The sequence below is a fragment of the Grampus griseus genome, assembly GCF_964374135.1.
Source record: "Grampus griseus genome assembly, chromosome: 2".
In the NCBI taxonomy this organism is placed as follows: domain Eukaryota; kingdom Metazoa; phylum Chordata; class Mammalia; order Artiodactyla; family Delphinidae; genus Grampus; species Grampus griseus.
In genome coordinates this window covers 46,389,232-46,410,467 of record NC_139018.1, presented here as the reverse complement: position 1 = coordinate 46,410,467, position 21,236 = coordinate 46,389,232, and the positions used below count along the sequence as shown (strand labels likewise).

At 38.7% G+C, this 21,236-nt stretch overlaps 1 protein-coding gene across 1 annotated transcript; it reads right to left on the bottom strand.

The window, feature by feature from the left end:
- Positions 1–4,898: 4,898 nt before the first annotated feature.
- On the bottom strand, positions 4,899–20,124 carry CNIH1 (cornichon family member 1). The gene is made up of 5 exons (XM_082649030.1): positions 19,953–20,124; positions 14,795–14,863; positions 10,527–10,639; positions 9,303–9,446; positions 4,899–5,806 (listed from the first exon to the last, which is right to left on the bottom strand). The coding sequence occupies exons 1-5, from the start codon at positions 20,031–20,033 to the stop codon at positions 5,779–5,781; spliced, it is 435 nt and encodes a 144-aa protein (XP_082505156.1). The 5' UTR covers positions 20,034–20,124; the 3' UTR covers positions 4,899–5,778.
- Positions 20,125–21,236: the final 1,112 nt, after the last annotated feature.

Sequence of the window (21,236 nt, the reverse complement as noted above, 5' to 3'; positions counted from 1 at the left end):
CTGCTCTGATATATTTTACCTGGAGGCAATGCTGAAAAAAGCATATGGAAAAATATATTTTTATTTTTTACCACACTCTTACCTCATATCATCAGTAACTACTGGGTAGCATATGACATAGTAATACATATGAAAATTGGTATGAGTAGCCATGCTAAAATTATTTAAATAACTCTTACCCTCTATTCCTCTGAAAATTTCTCCCACTGTTTTCTCTACTTCATAGACATACAGAATTGTGAGGGATCCTTTGAATCACCTCGTCACCTCCCTCCCAATACCAGATCATCCCAACAGGTGTTTATCCAGCATTTGCTGGAATCTTCCAATTGGTTCAGACAGCTGCTCTGTTTTTACAGCATTCATTTTTTCACCCTAGGAACTACACAATGAATTTAATCCCTCCTCCACATTTATTTTATAAAAGCACTTATCTACAGATTAAGTCTCCAGTTCTCTCACTCCTTCACTTCACTCTATGCTACTGAACATGTCTTTTTGTCTTTAAATTCCATGTTGAGCTACCAAAAGTAGTCATTTGTAGACAACGATCATACAGTGAGTCAAAGTTAAGAGACCTCAGTGGTTTCACTGCTGCAGAGTGCCATGGCTCTCTTGGCTACTGGTAGTCACAAACGTGACCAACAGTCAGAGGCACTTACTTCCACACAAGACAAAGCAAATTTCACTACATCAACCCTTAATTTTAAATAATCATATAATTACCCAAAGTCTTACTCTGTCATTCTTCTTGCTCTGATGGACTACTTTAATTTCATTAGAGAATAAAACAATTACTGGTGCTGTTTGGGAACTTCAGACCAGAGAGCCAGCATGTACCATAATATAAAATCAATGTTTTAATACTTTTATATACACAGTGTTTCTAGAACTTAAGGTTTTATAAGACTATGAAGGAAGGTGGGAGAATTGCATATCCCTAGGGATTTCTTACCCAAGGTAATAAATGCCAAAAGTTATAGCTAGAAAGTTATTTATTTTTTTTAAAGTACAGGCTGTAATAATAGACTGACCTTCCTCATGATTTTGGTATTATAACCAAATACAGTTTAAAAATCACAATATTCCATTAAACTTTAAACATTGAAATTGACATTACCAAATCTTATATTAGCTTTCTCCCAATATAAACATATAGCTTACTCATGAATACTTAAGAAAATGGAAGATAAGTATTGGCATGGACTAATCAAATCCTTTAATAATCAACTGAATTTTCAAAGTGCACGCATCTCAATTTCCACTACAAGTGCTTGTTAAACGTTCCGCATTTAAAATGCTTGACTAAACTATTTTAATACTAGGTATAAGGAAAAACATCAATTATTCCATAACAAAGAAACATGGGATGTCACTACTCAAATATAATTATCCAATTAAGTTTAATAACATGTAATTCCAACATTCTTGGAAAAGCATTTTCTCTGGTTAATCTGCAGGACAGCCCTCAAAACAATGGGGGAGGGGAGACAGAGAGACCAGCTAGAATCCTGGTCATACACAAGCCAGTTAGTTGCTGAAATAGAATCAACACAAACTCAACTGTTATCCACAAACTACACAAGGAAACATTTGAGACAGTTTTTATTAAATATACAAAAGCAAAATCAAGCAAGCAAGCTCTAAGAAGGCAGGACGACATAAGGGCTGTACATGGTGTACAGGTCTTTGGATGGTGGACAGCACCATTAAGGTTAACTTAGATTTCAAATCTAACAAACCATGAGCACAGATGGCTAACTATATTCTGTTTCCCTTAGTAGTTTTAAGATCTACCTAGTCATCAATTTATTATTTAAGACATTTTTCTTCTCCAGAATATAAGAACATGATAACCAAAGAAATTTAGGAAAGCACTGTACAATGAACGTTAACTTATTCATTCTTTTCCATGTCAAGATGTTCTCTACATCTTCCACAATGTGCATCAATGAAAGTAAAGTAGGGTAAAACCTTCACTCCAATCCCCCAGATCACCTTAGGTGGTTAATACTATTTTCCAAAAACAAGCAGAACAAGCAGCAGAGTTGTTTACTCCTTTTAGACATTTAGCTTTAAAACCATTAATTTTAATCAAAGTAAAATTGTTCTTAGAAAGCTATTCAACACATCCGGAAACAGAACCCCATCTTCTCTCTTAGCATCGCCCCAGAGTATTAGTTCAGAACCATCTGCTAAGCTATAACACTAGTGCCAGAGACTCATTAGCTGCTGGTCTGACCAATGACTGGTTTGAACAAAAGAGCTTAAATTATTCGACATTACTATCTTTCCCCTTTGAAAAGAGTGTTGTTTTAAAATATTTCGGCTGTCAGAACTTCTGATTTCCAATTATACTGTACAACTGATTATTGAGAGATGCACATTTTAAATAAGTAACTTAGATGAAAACTTTTAAATAGATTATTTTAATGGGCTTGATGCTGCTATGCTATAGCCATACCCGAAATGAAAGCCCCCCCCCCCTCCAGGGTGTAAGAAGAAATCCACAGAAGTCATTCTTAGTACTATGGCAATAATATTCCATGAACACTGTTCATAAATATATATAATTGGAGGAAAAGAGAAGTGTTGTATCAAGGAAAATAATTTGCTAGTTTCAAAGTGTATCTATATCTCATTTCCTTTCTATGCAATTATCTGAAATATTTTCAAAATATGTTGCTGATCTGCAGAGAAGAAGAGAGCTATTAACATAAGTGGTCCTCAAGCTGGAAAATACTGAACAGGCTTTAAAAGACACATACTACAAACTGCCATGCACTCTGCTGCTTTGTGTAAGACCATTACCTAGGTATCTAAACTTGACTGGTAGGTCTCGCAATTCATGGTGTAATCCATGAGGCTTCTCAAATGCTTCAGTAATACCTGGTATGTCTCAAAAGTGGATCATCTGGTCATTTCCTATCACTACCCCCTTCCCATGAAAAGTAATTCAAACTTCAAACAAATTAGCAGTTTATGTACAGCCTGTGACCCAACTCTCCTCTATCCTGGGATAGGGAGTGGGTACTATCAGTTAAATACTGTGAAAATCATCAAACATTATTAATAAAATTCAGATTCAGGCATTCAAGTTAAGTTTCTACCCCATACCTCCTTACCACTAATAGGACATGTTGGCATGATATAGTATTGTTACCAAGCAGAATAACTGCTAAACAGACTACATTTGTTACGTAAGATTTTTAATGCAGGAGAATCTGTACCAACAGCAAGGAGTTGCTGATACAGATAAAAACCACAGTGTGTTACACTAATGGTTTCAGAGAGTTGGAATGCTCTTAAAGATAAATCACACAATAGCAAAAGTAATTGTAACAAGGGAAAAAAGAATTCCTAAATAAACAGCTGTGGCTACACAGGGTGCAGTCTGACTAAAGCTGGAAAGGATTACAAAGCCAGGCTAACTATGTTTCAGCTGGGCATGCAGGAAAAACAGAAATATGGCTAGGGCCACCCAAACCAGATTAATGGGGGGAACAAAGCAAACTCAGAGCAAGGGAAAGAACAAGTGGGACACTGTCAAATGCAAATATTATATTTCTGCTTTCTCTTGGTAAGTGACAATTTCATAAAACACTGGAAAAGGTAAAGATGAGTAGATATTATGAGAGCATCCAGGTACCAAATCACATGCCTAGGAACTAACAATCTACCACTGAGATGGGTGAACCTCAACTGTCAGTCATCTTTGAGGAATCAGCTAAGGACTACATATCTAATTTTTGAAGCATGAGAAGGTGGCTTCCACAAATTACAACCAGTAAACCTTGCATTAATCCTGGAGAGTATTGTGGAATACATTATTAAAGGTATGTTCATTTATAAAGGAAAGTGGTGTTTGCTGAGAGACAGCAAGGGCTCATGAAAATGCTTTGACAGGAATACAAAAGTAACTGCCCCAGGAAACCTATGTGAAGTACAGAAGACTTGGCCAAGTCTCTCATGATCAAAAGTTCTCGTGAACAAGAAAGAAAAATGAGTGCAAGCTGGTACAACTGGGTGGATTAGAAACTGAATTATTGCTTATACTCAGATCATGAGTCTTCAGTGCCTGGTAAGGGCTCAGGAAACAATTTACCACATGAACTGATGATCCCTCGAAGCGTGCTCCAGACTACAAAAGACAAGGTCTTTAAAGCGTCTCTCATTATGAAATGGTTGGACTCTCCTCACTCTTCTGGTTCTACATCCTCTTCTTCAACATACTCACCCTCATTACCCAATCTCAAAACAGTAACAGCCACTCTCCCAAAGGTGGAGAGGCATTTTTTTCACTAGTAGAGAATAAAACAGTACAGCATCTAATTCAAGGGGTACTTAGAGTAAGACTTCCACAAACACATCCATAAACTCCCTTGATCATTAATGTGGAATTTCTGCCTATGGTTTTCTTTCTTTGATCCTTGAAGAAACTTTGAACCACTTAAGACTATTTTCAATTGCCTTAACTTCCTCATCCCAAATAAAGCACAAGAATGCTTACGGAAACATGCAAGCCATAATTATTTTACCTGCCTTACAAGCAGCAGCAAAAAAACCAAACTTATAAGTCATTTTACCTTAAAATATGCTGTTTCAAAAAGGAAAAAAATATTTTAAACATTTTAAGTTTCACAATAATTGTTTTTAATTGGTAAGAAAAATGATGATGCTGTGCCATCAGTGTTTATGAATCTTGTCAAGTGACAAAAGAAGGTAATGTGCTTAACCATTTAAAAATCTTCCTTTTTAGATCCAAGCATGGTATTAAAAAAACAATGTAATACTCTACTATCTTTTTAAAAAATTGACAGTGATATGTCTTTATTTGGAATAAGCAAGTTTAAGAATAGCTATTTGTAATCTTTAAAACAATGCACTGAAAATAAGTCTTAATTTCAGAGTTTTATTGTATTGCACTAAAGGAACAGCAGGACGGTTATACAATGTTCTCTCTCATTCAGTTTTGAAAATCTAAAGTACTTGCAAACTCTTAAGAATATCTTTACCACCAGATTAGAGCACTAAGTATAATAACCAATTTCTTAATAAGTAATTTCTCACAAATTAAAACACATTTAAAATAGCTTTAAATGCATTCTTCACAAGTAAGTCAGCATATATTTTTGTATCATGTTCACTTATGCTTAAGAATTAAAGCAAGTATATTACTCTGGTGGAAATATGGGAAATCTCTCATTCATGCAATATACAGGGATAATATTTCAAGTCAAAGGGAAAAAAATCCCACTCATTTTTTTAATGCATCCATATATAATCACCTACATGATAGATGAGGAAACCCATGAAGTTTCCACAGGTCAGATATATATTTTCAATTCATCAGAAGCACCTGATATCTACAGCTAATTTATAATTAAATGGCATTTCAATAAAACCAAAATGAGCCCTACAACTTCTATAAACAAAAGCTTCCAATGGACTAAGGATAGTCAATAATTAATGCAGTCATTCAAGGGATTATGGCTGTTCCTTAAGGAGTGCAAGTTCAAACCTGTCAACACCAGAGGTATCATTTTATATTAATTTATACGTAATTCCATTTAAATTCTTTATCCGAGTATAACATATGAAAACAGTCTTTCCACAAGCAAAAAATGTGGAAACATTTAAAAAATAAGGAGTCATTTTTTAAAGTAACTGATCAGATTCCATAGGCTACTCTTGGAAACAGGATCTTGCTGGATAGAATCCCTTCGTTTGGTGGCTTTTTGCATGCACTTAACTGGACCAGTTCTTCTGAGTGTTGTTCTAAGAGCTCACCAAAACATAGATCATGCTGAAAAGAAGAAAAAGGCTATTATTAACTCAAACATTCCTAATTATAAAAACTAAGAGCACCAAAAAGTTGAGTCTGCTTTATATAGCAAACTAGTTTGTGATATCACACCATCACAGAAAATGGAAAGACCGATGAATGACAAGTTCACAGTATGATTTTAATCTGCATTTATGGACTTTTGCCTAAGGTAGGATTGGCTCAGTGCATGTGCTGTAGTTGTCCCCTATTTCCTTTCCAATTTTAGCAAGTAGAACAGCACAGCTGAAAGCTTAATAGGGATCAGAGCTTAGAGAAGCAATCCAAACAGCACACTGCTCCACAGCTATGTCTAAGAATAGGAGTGAGCATCTCCAAGGGCTCACTTCATGCCAGGCCTTCTGTTAAGTCCTAGGAGGTAGGGTAGGTACCATTATCCCCATTTTACAGACAGGAATGATCAATCAAGGAACTTTCCCATTAGAGAAAGGCTCTAGGCAATAGCAGCAAGGTTAAAAAGGAAAAGGGGACGAACAAGCAAAATAAAAAGCAATAACCATTTGATCCTACATGAAGGGCAAGGTGGGAGAGGCATGGTTCAAAAGCATGTGTGTCTAAACGGAAATACAAAGCAAGGAGGTGAGCAAACTTGATAGACTATTTATTTTTTGTTATCATTATTTAATTAATAGACTTTTTAAAAGAGCAGTGTTAGGTTTACAGAAAAATTGAGCTGCAAGTAAAGAGACCTCTCATGGACCTCCCGATCCCAGCACACAGACATACGTACAGACACACAATTTCCCTTATTACTGGCATCTTACATTAGTGTGGTATGCTTGTTACAACTGAACCAATATTGATACATCATTATTAACTAGAGTCCAGTGTTTACATTAAGGTTCACTGGCTGTTGTATTCTACAGGTTTTGACAAACGTATATTTGCTTGGCAAACGTACCCACCCTTACAGTATCATACAGAATAGTTTCACTGCCCTAAAAATTATCTGTGCTCTGTCTATTCATCCCTCTCTCCCTGCTAACCCCTGGTGACCACTGATATTTTTACTGTCTCCATAGTGTTGCCTTTTCCAGAATATCATATATTTGGAATCAGACAATCTGTAGCCTTTTCAGACTGGCTTCTTTCACTTAGCAACATGCATTTAAGTTTCTTCCATGTATTTTCATGACTTGATAGATCATTTCTTTTAATCTCTGAATAATATTCCATTGTCTGGATGGACCACAGATTAAATATGATGTTTATCCATTACTATTGCTTTTTTTTTTCTGGCCCCGTTGCCTGGCATGTGGGATCTTAGTTCCCCGACCAGGGATCAAACCTGTGCTCCCTGCAGTGGAAGCGCAGGCTTAACCACTGGACTGCCAGGGAAGTCCCTACTATTGCTTTTTAAAGACAGACAATGGGCTTCATCGTAAGGGCTGGGCTCACAGAGGTTCACAGACAGCCTGGGAGGGGGCCCAATGGGTCAATGGTCTTGGTGCTCGGCCTGAGGACAGATGATGGAGACAGAGTGGACTTGTGGGCTCTCGCAATCTGGGTGATTGTTTCCATTCTCCTCCTGCCGACAGCTGGCTGTCCCTGGCTCTTCTCAGAAAGGCCTTTCGGGTGGGGGTGATACCCTACTCCATCGATAGGCCTGGGACTTAGTTTGCTGCTCTTATGGGGGCTCGTGGCTGATATGACCCCCAGACTGGGTGTCTGCCCTTCTCTTTCTCCTCAATCAAGGCACTGTGTTGGCTGGGCCTCCCGCCTGGATTCGTGTGTGTATGCATGTGTGTTGATAGACAATTTAAAACAAATGAATGATGTAGTGCCACCATCTCCTGGTGAACATTTTCCCACAACTCTACATCTCCAATTTTATCATTTATTCAAGCATTCATTTATTTTCCTTCTTTCAACAAATATGTTTTAAGTGCCTACTATATGCCAGCACTGTTCCAGACACTTATTATAGAAACTAAAAACTGAAAATTAACAGAAATTAAAAGGACACATGGAATTTCACTTTTCAGAACTTTTTCACTATCTTTGTTTCAGGTATGAACGTCTCTAGGTGTACTAACGGACACGCATTTTCACAAATATAACATCTAAAATCATAAAAATACATTTTCCATAAATTTAAGTCAAGCACTTCACCCTTTTCCATAATGGAAACTAGTATGATGTAAACAAGAAATAAGCAAGTTTTCAAGTAACAAAAAGGAGAGGGAAGAGAAACTTAATTACTGCCAAAATTTCATCTAATAAAACTAATTTTATTCATATTTTGACAATCAGGTAGAAATTCCTCTCCAGTTGAATATTTATCAATAAAAAATGGGAAAAATGTATTTATAAAGCTTAAAGAAAAATTATAACTCCACACTCGCCCGTGTCCATTTCCAGTTTTAATAAGCAGCCGTTTTCCTCCACCTACAGTACACCTAGAACAGTGCCTCTCAACCAGGGCGGATTTTGCCCCACAGAGGGCATCTGGCAAACATCTAGAGACATTTCTGGTTATTATGACTGGGCGGGGGAAGCTACTGGCATCTAGTGGGCAGAGGCCAGGGATGCTGCTAAACATCCTACAATGCACAGGACAGCTCCTCACAACAAAGATTTATCCTGCCCAAAATATCACAGTGCCAAGGTCAAGAAACCCTGACCTAGAGGAATGATGATATGAGTCCATCACTGTATAAAGGGAGGAAAATCAATAACTGTAGCATCGGGACTTCCCTGGTGGTCCAGTGGTTAAGAATCTGCCTTCCAATGCAGGGGATGCGGGTTCAATCCCTGGTGGGGGAACTAAGATCCCATATGCCTTGGGGCAACTAAGCCCGCGTGCGCCACAACTACTAAGCATGCGTGCCTCAAATAGAGAGACCGCTTGCCACAAACTACAGAGCCCTTGCACTTTGGAGCCCACGCACCACAGCTAGAGAGAAGCCCACATGCCATAACGAAGATCCTGTGTGCCACAACTAAGACCCGATGCAGCCAAAAAATAAATAAATAATTAAAAAAATAAATAACTGCAGCATCCTATATGATAGAACTTTTCTTTCCTCCATCCCATTCGGATCATGCAAACCAGAAAATAAAATACAGTTTATGAAGAATGATAAAGAAAAAATTAAACATAATCTTGAGACAGACACTGAAGCCAAGCAGAAACTTTTTTGCAAATGCACACAGCCATATCCTCTTGCTCTGCCATGGAGAATGAGGACTGTCCTTCACTGACTGTCTGAGACTTTGGAAGCAGCATCCCTGACCCAACTTTCTGCCTCTGACTGCACATCAGTTGGCTGCCTTGACAAGTACCAGTTTATTCAATGTGTGTGAATTTGCTGGTGTGCACTGTGCCGTTTTCAGTACCACCGTTCAAGACATGAGTTATTCTTCAAGTGGATTTTAAGGTGTTCAGACCATAATGCCTGCAAATGTTTCCGGCAGCGAAGTGAAATCATATTTTCGTTTTGTTTTTTAAACTTACCCATATAGGTAGTAAAAAAATGCTAGAAGATAAAAAGCTAATTTGCACCATCCTTCTTTCTGACAATATGCTAGAATATCTGCATTCATGATGGTTGTAGGGTCATAGAGTCCTGGTCCACTCATCACTGGTCTACTCATATACCTGTAATAAACACAGTTGATTAGCCACTCAGAATGGAAGCTAACCTTCAGGATGGAAAGGAGCATTCTTCTTCTCAAATAATATTTGTTACAATGAGAGGTGGTCCACATTGGGAAGCATACTTTTAGTTCTAGGTGGAGTTCTTTCCTTTTATCATCTTAATTTTAAAACTGGAGCCCCTACAGAGAACAAGGTGGTTAAACAAGTCATATCTGGTCTCCTCTACACTTCCAGAAATCCAAGATTAAGAATAACTGTAAAAAGGAAATACAATTTTTTCTTTCAACTTTTTATTTTAACATAAAGAACACTTCACCAAGATATTCCAAATGTTCACATTTACCACACAGCTTTGTCCTTCTCTTTTCTGTTCTCTCTCTAAATACACGTACATTTTTTTCTGAGCCATTTCAGAGCCAGTTACAGATGTGAAACCACTTTACTCCTAAATACTTCTTCCATATGTATTTCCTAAAATCAAGGGCAATGAGATTTTGACATGCCTATCTAAAACAAAACACTCTAATGCTATATAGATCAGATATAACATTTAGAAGTTATGAAATATGAATCTTTTATAAATAACCAAATTTAAAGTCATAAAGTAAACATGGAGAAAGAAGTTAGACACACACTGTACAATCTGATTTATATGAAGTTCAAAGATGGACAAAACTAATCTAAGCTGCAAGAGATCACTGGTTCTCCTATGAAAGTACAGGGCTAACTGATTGGAATGGGACACAAGGGACTCTTCTGGGGGCTGGAAGTGCTGTATATCTTGATCTGGGTGGTAGTTTCACAAGTGTACCCATATGTAAAAATCCACTGAGCTGTACACTTTAGACGTGCACACATTATCGTATGTAAGTTACACCTCACTTTTAAAAAAAACCCTTTAAAGAATAATAACATAAGCTCCATAAGAGGTATTAACACAGTTATTTGTGCATCCATGTGGTTTTAAAAATAAATGCTAACTAATTTCGTTTAGGTGACTAGCATGTAAGATAACCATATCAACCATAGTCTAATTAAAATTTAATTAGGAAAAGTATTAGAAGTGTATCTAAATATTACCTCCAAATATGATATGCCAAGAGGGGCATATTGAGACCCAGTGTAAGCCACTCTGCTGCACAAAGAAACATGACACAGAAGAAAGCATGGATGAGGTACTCTGGAAGGACAAGCTGGAAGAAAAACACAAGCCAGTTATCAAAATGCCTTGGCATTAAGTCAACTGCTAATTTGGAAAGCAGGTGGCAACTAAGTTTCAATAATGAAAAATCACTGTTTTCCTAGAATCAGAAATGAAAGATGCTACTGAGTTTTATTTCCATATTAAGCTTTTGAACAAAAGCAGGATTATATGCCAACTGACCAGAGGATATAGCTTGCACTAAAAGAATAAGATATAACTTAAAATTTAAAACCCAAACTTTTAGAGCCACAGGTTAAATTATACAAAGTTACCACCCAGATTGTTCAAACACAGTTATTTGCTAATCACTCAGAATATTTTTTCTTTCCACCATTCAAGAATGATGAAAATACAAAAATGAAATATCTGATCACATGCAACATGATATAAAAAAATCCACAAAAACAAAACTCCCCTTTAGAAGTTTACACATTAGTGTTTTTAAGCCTTTAAACAGAAACCAGGGATGTTACATATACAATATTTAGCAAACCACATCACATTACCACAAAAGTAATTTTTCAATGGAAAGCCAACAGCCAATAATCTCAGCACAGTCGGGGGGAAAGAACATTAATACGCACAGATGCAAACGATGTGCTTTCTGCAATGTAGGAGGGAAAAGACTAAGATCTGAACCATGAAATTGGAATTCTCCCGGTTCCTGAGCTCCCATTCCTACAAGGCCTTCCTATTTCTTTCAGCCTGCTTTCTCCAATGAAGGGCTACAAACACAGCAGACCAGTAGGAGCTCAGAACTCAAAATGCATCTTTTGATAGCAGGTAGTATTAAGTGAGGAAAAATTAGTTCAAGCAAAATGCTTTTTATAAAATGACCAAGAGTTCATGCTTTACTTTAAATTATCTTTCTCATCCTACAGATTTCAGCCTAATGACTCTGTTAAACATAAATACCAAAACCTTTCATTTCAAGTTTCAGCCAAAGAGCTTCCTACAAGTCACAGCTGCAAAGCCAGTTTCTCAAATGTGCTGCACTGTCCCATCAGATCTTTCCTGAGGGGAAACTATAGCTGTAGAAATAATATATTACTTATTCAAGTCCATTTTCTAGTACTCCCAAATTACTTTTCCCATTCAAAGCTGTAAAGCAAAGTTTTTAATTAATACTATTTTAAATAAAATTCCAGTAAAACCAATTAATCTATACCACTAACCAGATATTTTCTACAAATTTAAGTAATATAATAACAAGATAAACTCTGCACATATATATAAACATGTAAATAACATGGACCATTAAGTCAGCATTTAATTAAGATCAAAGTTAAACATCTGCAAGAAAATATCCATAGGAAAATCTTTGGAACACAAAGACTACAAGCAGGACAAACCAAGAAAAATATATACTATATTTTATTAGGAGTTCCACTAAAGCTGCTGTTTATAATACTAGTTTAAATTACAAGAGTTTTCTTTAAAATATAATGAGTCTATTTTGGCCCTCTAAAACCAAGTGATCTAACAATACAAATCATCATCCAAGTTTTCCAGACTAGGGTATGGGGAGAAAATGATTTTGAAAGCTTGATCCCTACTGCTCTTAAACAATATTCTTTAATAAGAGTGATAATAAAGATAATCTGCAACTCTACAAGTCTTTTGTTTTGTCTTGTTTTGTTTTATTTTTGCGGCACGGGGGCCCCTCACTGCCGTGGCCTCTCCCGTTGCAGAGCACAGGCTCCGGACGCGCGGGCCCAGCCGCTCCACGGCATATGGGATCTTCCCGGACCGGGGCACGAACCAGCGTCCCCTGCATCGGCAGGCGGACTCCCAACCACTGCGCCACCAGGGAAGCCCTCTACCAGTTTTAATATGAAACAAATGCCACACTCCCTCCCTTCTCAGCAAAACAGTCCAGATACTTTTACTATGCATCTCTCATGAAGACCAGTCCTCTTCAATCATTCTTTAATGATGAAATTTCCCCATTAGTGGCACAAAATGATTCCATTTAGGAACCCACATTTACACAAAAACTAGTATCCATAAACACCACATGCAAATATGGCTGAAATGATAGTACTTAAACATGCAAATCATAATATTCTGTAGTTAAGGTTCACATTTTTAAATATAATGGTATTTGTCTTCCCCCATACTTTGGCAGAATTGTCAAAACAAATTTTCAATAGGGAAAACTGTCAGATGCACTGCTATTAAGCCAATTATCGGCACCCTATCCAAAACACAGCTTGTGCTGGTGTAGAAACTTCCTTCCAATCCACTGCAGCATTAGGATGTCCCAAGCACAAAGTGAGAATTTCTTTCCATTAAAAAAAAGCCAAAAATCACACTCTATATTTTAAAATGAAATTAGTCCCTCTTAAGTTTATGGTAAATTAGGAAAATACAAGAATCTAAACCTAAAAAAGTCAGGCTGTCTGGGTTTGAATTCTGACTCTATGTTAGCTGTGTGACCCTGGGCAAAGTGCCTGAACCTCACTAAGCCTCAGTTTACTCTCCTATTCATTAGTATAATATACTCACCTCTTAGGATTGTCATGAAAACTGAATGAAAAAACCCAGGTAAAGATGCTTAGCACAGAGCCTGGCACCCAGGAAAGCCCTCATCTGATTTCAGCTATTATCATCTTCATCATCATTTGGTTATTTGAAGTAATGAAAAGCCAAAGAAGATAGAATACTATTAATACATAGCCATCAAAAGGAGAAATTTCAGTTTCTTAATTTCTTGGTAACAATTAGTTTAAACAGTAAGTTAAGATGTTTTACAATGAACATTATTACTTCCCAGTGAAAAGGCCGATTCAGCTCACATTTTGCTTCATAAGAGTAGAGAAACAGCAAGTTAATACTTTTAATTGTACCTACATCAAGTCTTACTGTAGCAGTTCTTTAAAGACAAACCAGGAATCTATTCCATCATGGCTATTTATCTAGGAAACAATGATAAAAGTAGCAAACCAACTTTATAGACCCTTTCTAAATAAAATCCCTCTAGCATGCTAGGGCTTTACAATTTTACACAGCTAAAGTCTGTACATGTTTTCATCTTCATTAAGTAATGTTTAAAGATGAATTATTACATTCTATTTCCTGAAGACATACTCACTGCCTTCTTACAAAAAACCTTTCAGTTTCTGACCAGTTAGGCAAAAATCAAACCTACAGGCTAAAGGAGAATCTTCCTGTAAACTAAATGAAGTCAAATATATATATAAAACCCCTAAGCACAATGGGGCCACATTATAACTAAATCCAGAAGAGCTCAGAACTTAGTGTTAGACAGGTCTGCTTTAGAAACTTAGAGTGGATATATACTAGAAATAACTATGTAGACATTTGTATACAAATTGTTATCCACAAAATTCTGACAGCATGAATCCAAAGGTAAGCCTTACTGCAAAATTCCAGAGCCTAAGAACAGAGCTATCCACCTAAAAGGCTCTAAATAAACAGCTGCTGAAAGAATAAATAAATTCCAGAATAGACAAAACCAAAGATAAAAATAGATATGGTAGTAAAGACTCCACCTACAGATTACCTCAGAGTAAGTTACCACAAAAGAATAATCTCACCTATTAAAGTCATTTCATGTTAACCAACTTTCAAACACTGCACCTAATAATTTAATATCGAAGTGCCTATGGCTATAACATTTTTTTAAATGCATGAGCATTTAACAGCTTTCCCTACTTGACTGGGCCAGCAAGCAAACATTTGCATAAAATATGAAATTTCATGAAATCATAAACCTCAACAGGCATATGAACAAGCACACTGAACAGAACAGTTTACAAATACAAATGCCCTAACCCTCCCCATGAAATGAATGTAGCATTAAAACATTAAACTAAAAAGAAGTACACACCTTTAATGCAATTTTGACTCTTTTAATCTTTTTGACCTTTTCAACTGTCTTTGGCCGACAATGTAAAAAGCAGATTGGAAGAATGTTAGTATGACAGCTGACACGATCACCAGCAGATTAATAATAGAATAGTCAAGCAGGACAGGAAAAAGAATATTTTTTAAAATTCTGCCTACTTCAAAAAGTACAAATTTATCATGCTACTGAGAATATTGGCCATTTTCAAATTATATCAAGTTAAAAGCAAAAACAGTTTAAAAATCTAGAGAAATAGCCTATATTATAACTTACAGGATTCAGGGTATTACACTGGTCTATAGGATTCTTGTAATCAGTCTTCAGCTCATCAAATGCTATAATCTAAAATAAAAATAAAATAGTTAGGATCTCTCACTTTAATAAAAAGCAGCAATAAACCTGCCCCATCAAACAATAACTGAATAAAGTTAATAAGACAAAAGCACAGGTGTAGCAACTTTTTATGTACCAGTTTACAGTAAGCTCAATATATGGTAATTAATAAATAACTAGAATCACATTCAAAGAACTGAAAACACTTGTATATTGTTATCATTAAAATGATCTGATATCACTGTGATAAATACCTTCAATTCTCAATTTTTTCACTGCCTCCACTAAAGTTATTTTCTCTGCTTGAAATAGTCTTTCCCCCAGCCATAACTACAGAAGCTCCTCTTTATCCTAAACAAACATTCTTCCTATGTCAACTCCTCCCTGTAGGTCTCCCTAACTCCCTTGGGCAGAAATAATTGCACGCCTTTCTAATCTCCACATAGAACAAGGCTTTATAACGCTATCAGGCTGGCATTTCTCATACTGGAGGAGAGGATTTAAGTTCAGGTTTGTGTCCCCCCACTAGACTGTGTGCCCCTCAGGGTGAAGTGTTTTTAATCATCTGTGCATGTCCCTCCCTTGTCAGAGTGTTCAGCGGGACACTAGAAATGGACTTGTATGCTTCAATTTGTTCCCATTTGTACCTAAACACATACATTTAATGGTCCTGCTTCGATTTGGAAATTCAAGAAATAGCCTCAGAATAGAGGAACACTAAGAGAATATTAAACTTCACAGCCAGGACCACCGCATACAGTACTGCAGTTTCTGCACAGAACAAAAGGCCAGGTGAGGGCACAATGCCACGCACGCTTCTGCTGCCAAGCACCCTGGCATGGGCTCTGCACCAGGGGCTATTCAGGAGGGAGGACTTTTCTAATCCTCTGCCTCAAGAGGCATCTTATTCTAATTCACCTTAAGGCACCACATAGGCAAGAGCAGGCCTGTTTAAGGGCACTGCAAAAATGATCAATCTGACCTCCTTTCATGTTCTCTGTATATTCCTACCACATGCAGGTCCTTTCATTTGATCACCAAACTAAAGACTGAAGAAGGGTAAAGCCCAGGTAAGGCCAGCTTCTCATGGTGTGATGAGTGAAACAGTTATAAATATGATAAGGGAAGAAAGATCTCATCCACTTAAAATGCATTGCAAGGACTTTCCTGGCGGTCCAGGGGTTAAGACTCCATGCTTCCACTGCAGGGGACACAGTTCCATCCCTGGTCGGAGAACTAAGATCCCACATGCCGTGTGGCGTGGCCAATAAATAATAAACAAATAAAATGCATGGCAAGAGTAAATCAACTATACTTTAATATAAGTAAATAAATAAAAATTTTATATCATACCATTAAAAAAAACAGCAAGAATGTTTCTGTGCACACTCTGAGAAGAAATGTGGCTTTAACATTTAAGGTCACTGAACACAGAACTTCAAAGTCAAAATGCACTAAAAATCAAATAGGGGTGACACACCACTTTGTGTCAAAGTAAGAAGCCAAACGCCCCAAATTTATGGGGGAGCTATTTTAGTTGCTGCCACCAGTCGCCCAGGGGACAAAGAATTTAATCTGCCCTTGCTCTGGTGGTCTAGGACTAGTATTTTTATATGTGAGACAGTGCTACTCAATATTACCAGTAATCACTGAAGTCATATATTTCTAGCTTTTAATATACTGGCTTACCCTGTTAAAATTGTTAGCTTCATAAAAAGATGAGTTTTTTAATTTCTAGAATTTTATAAAATTACCAACCTGGCCTAATAAAAATTTTAATGAAAGTAGAAATAGAAGGAAAATAATTAAACATTAAAATGTAAGCTCCATGAGAGCAAAGATTTTTCCTGTGTTCACTGCTATGTCGCAGGGCTTAAAATAGTGCCTGGCACCTATATAAGTGTTCAATCAATATTTACTGAATGGGACTACCCCGGTGGTCCAGTGGTTAAGAATCCGCCTTCCAATGCAGGGGATACGGGTTCGATCCCTGGTCAGAGAACTAAGATCCCATGTGCCCCGGGCTTCAACTACTGAGCCTGCATGCTCTGGAGCCCATGTGCCACAACTACTGAGCCCGCACGCTTCAACGAAAGACCCCGCAAGCCGAAACCAAGATCCCGCCTGCCGCAACTAAGACCTGATGCAGCCAAATAAATATTAAAAGCAAATATTTACTGAATGAAAGGGGGGAAAAAGGAAAAACTAGTCCTACGCTTAAAAAAAAAGTACAGAACTCGCCAAAAGGCATTTTCCTTTGCTAATGACCCCTAACACATATAAATGTTAAAAATATAAATGTACAAATAGAAGATACTAATTTCTGATTATTTATGGATATAATCAGTCAATTACCTGACATTAGCTGTGATATATTCCCAATGCATTTTAGTAATAACATTTAAGACAAGGACTGTGATCGCAAATACAATTACTTCCCTATAACAAGATCCAATTTACTAGCAGAGTACGAAACTTGTGTTTTAACTTTTTTCCCACTGCACCGTTTCTTCAGGTGATTTCAAAGGATCTTTTAATGCGTATGTTGCTGAATGGGTTTCTGTTTGAGTGCTATAAGCTAGAGTTGTCAAAACTCTTCTGAAAAGATTCTTAAAACTAGTGGTTTTCAAATCTTCTGTGACTGTGGGTCTGGACAAGGACATTCACAGAGTTTTCCAAAAAAGTGCAAAAACAAAACAAACAAACAAACAAAAATCCCTAAAGATAGCAAACTACACAATTCAGGATACCTTCAAATTCGATGCACATCTTTGCGGAATGACTTCTGCATTTTTAGCTTTCAAACAAACCTATGCTCCCAACTCTATTCTCCAAAAAGCATCAATCACATGATTTAGAACTAAACTGACAGACGTAACCATCAGCATAAAAAAATCCTCCGTACAACAATTAACATAAACTGGATTTTCTGAATTTATACTTGAAATTTCCAGATGCGTCTTCTGACAGATACTTAAAATGACCTAAGAAAATAAACTGGGGACCTCCCTGGTGGGGCAGTGGTTAAGAATCCACCTGCCTAATGCAGGAGACACTGGTTCAAGCCCTGGTCTGGGAATATCCCAGATGTTGTGGAGCAACTAAGCCTGTGCTCCATGACTACTGAGCCCATGTGCCTAGAACCCATGCTCTGCAACGAGAAGCCACCGTAATGAGAAGCCTGCGCACCACAACGGAGAGTAGCCCCCGCTCGCTGCAACTAGAGAAAGCCTGCGTGCAGCAACGAAGACCCAATGCAGCCAAAAATAAATTATTTTTAAAAAATTAAAAATAAAAAAAGAAAAGTTAAAAAAAAAGAAACTGAAGGTTACATAGTTAACAGAAAAATTAAAACTATATCTTTATTTAAAATTTTCTATTTTTTTCCCAAAGGATGCACAATCCTCTGAACTACTAGAAATCCCTAAGGGTATAAGCTCTCCACTAATCTGTGGAGTACAAACAAATTTTTAATTCTGTAACAGGACTTAAAATCATCTACTTCACCCAAACACATATTCATTTAAATTACCCAAATACATATTGATTTAAATTACCCATTTTTTTCTTTAAAGTGCAGTTCAGGTTTTCTTAGCAAAACACAATCTAGTTCAAAATGTAAGCCATTCACAGCTCTCTTCTAAGAATCCTCATCAGCTCAGAAAACAGAGTGCCCATCAAGCAGGAAGTGATTAAATCCTCATCTACAAATGGCAGGGAACCACACATTTCAGTTTCATCAGAGGCTTACTAAGGCAGAGCTAGTTTGCATCCCAAATTATCTTTACTTATTGTCTTTACTCCACCAAAGAAGAGCCCAAAATGCTCTTCAAGTTATGGGTTCCTACCGACAAAGCATTCTGAGGGAGCAGCCTACATAAGCATTCCCCCACTACACAAGCAGTTGGGTTTCAAATAATTATAAATGTAATTACACTCCTTAGCAAAAGGGAATGGATTTGAGATTTTTTTTTTTTTCCCACAAGACACTGCTACCACGTATGTTCCATAACAAATCCCTGCTATGGGCATGATGAAACCTGACTGAAAATTTACATGAGAGTGAACATACCCAATCATTCAAACTAAGACCAATATTCCAGAAGGTACTAGAATATGGAGGGCAGAGCAAAAATAAGATAAATTTTTAATGAATGCTGATGTCCAAAAGGCTGCTTCTAATTTTGCGTTAGAGAAACAGGAATCCTTTAAAATCTCTTGTATTTCACAGGGAACTTAACTTGTTCCTTACAGGGGCCAGTAAGGATGTGCTTCTGTCCTGCAACATGATGTGAGTAAAAGAGAAAAAAAAAAAATTATCCTAGAGAAGCGTAAGGTTTCTGAGCATTTTCAACATCGAATTAAAACCACCTCTACTAAATCAAGCTACTCCGAACACAGAGGTGGCTAGGAAGTCTCTCGAGAAACCTGTCGGTCAAAGTATGATTTAGGGGGAAAGTTCGGAGATAACAGTCAACAAAGTAATCAATTCAACCGGCATCAAAGTTCACCAGGAGACAATGCCGGGGGCGGGGGCGGTGATTCTACCTGAAGAGCACCCAACAAGTGCCTGAAAAGTACAGCTGGAAATTCATCTCAAGTAGGTTATAACTACCTCATTTGGGCCACACTCCTGTGGACACCAGAAAACAAAGGCAATCTGCATTAAATAATATTTCGGCAAACTTCATTCCGGGTCAGCACGTAGCACGCCCCTCTGCGCCCTTGACATCCTCCCGAGGGACGAGGGAACGCGGGGATGCGGCGCCGGCCAGCGAAGCGCTGTCCCGCAGGGCCCGCTAGGACCGCGGCCGCCCCACCCGGCGAGGGAGGAGTAGCAGCGCGCGCGGCCTGCGCCGGGACACAGCGGGCGCAGCCAGCCAGCCGCCGGACGCCTCGGCTCCTCCTGGACCTGCAGCCCCCGGTTCGCGCACCGAGGGCGCGCAGGGCCCTGGCCGCGCGGCCGGCACCGCCCCGGCCTGGCCCCATTCCCAGGCGTGCGGACCTCCGAGGGCCGTGGCCGCCCAGACCACGGGCCCGGGGCGAAAAGAGGCTGCGCCGCCACCTCGCCCTTCTATCCCAGGCCCCGGCTACTCACATGCCAAATGGCGAAGAAAATGAGTGCGGCGGTGAGCAGCAGCGCCAGCATGTAGCAGAAGGCCGCGAACGTGAACGCCATGGCCGGGGAGGAGGAGCAGGGAGCAGCGCCGGTGCCAGCGGAGAAAGGCGGCGCAGGGCCCTCTGGGTAAAACCATTCACTTCCCGCGACCACAACCCACACCGCCGCCGCTGCCGCCGCGGGGGCGCCAGCCCTCCCAGCACGCCTGCGCACCAGCCCGGGTGCAAGGCGCCCTCCGGTGGCCGGAGTCCGCCATGCACTTGTATTGTCTGCATAGAGGATTAATTTATCTTGCCTACTTCGCTCCTTTATTCTTTGAACAAATATTCATTGACTGAGTGCCAGTATGTTCCAGGTTTTTGTGCTTCTCCTTTGAGATACAAAGGTGAGTAAAATAGTACTAGCACGGAAAGAAGTTAGTATAGTGCTGGAAATGAATACGTAAATAAATCATTACAGCATTATTACCCTGTTAACGGAAGTCTGCAGCATGTTATGACAGGTCAGAGCAGGGCGCCGAGCCCACCCTGGGGCGTTCCGGGAAGGATTCCTGGAATAGATGTTTTGTTTTTGTTTTTGTTTTTTTGCGATACGCGGGCCTCTCACTGCTGTGGCTTCTCCCGTTGCGGAGCACAGGCTCCAGACGCACAGGCTCAACGGCCATGGCTCAGGGGCCCAGCCGCTCCGCGGCATGTGGGATCTTCCCGGACCAGGGCACGAACCCGTGTCCCCTGCATCGGCAGGCAGACTCTCAACCACTGCTCCACCAGGGAAGCCCTGGAATAGATGTTTTTTAAACTGAGGCTTACATGAGTAGAAGTTGTCCAGGCAAAGAGACGGTAGGATCAGCCGTCCAGTCAGAAGGTTCAACGTGAACAAAGGCACAGAGATGAAAGAAAGAAAAAAATTTCGTTGTCTTAGGTGAAACCACCTAAACAGTTCTAAATTAGTGGACAAGACAGTGCTGAGAGTTAGGGGTCATCAAGGGTTTAGATCATAGAGGGCCTTATATGCCTGGTTAAGGAGCTCAGACTTCATATCCCATAAGCCCATGTTTTTCTATCTCTTTTGCCCACCACACACAATTAGACTTTTTCATTGCAACACAGCAGAACATCATACACAAGTGGAATTATAGAGACATGGACATCTGGATACAGAGACAAAGAAATACATATATAACAAACAAAAATTTCACAAAACTAAATATCCACGAGTACTTGCCCTTCTATTCTTTTTTGCTGTCTTGTTTCTGGAGAGTTT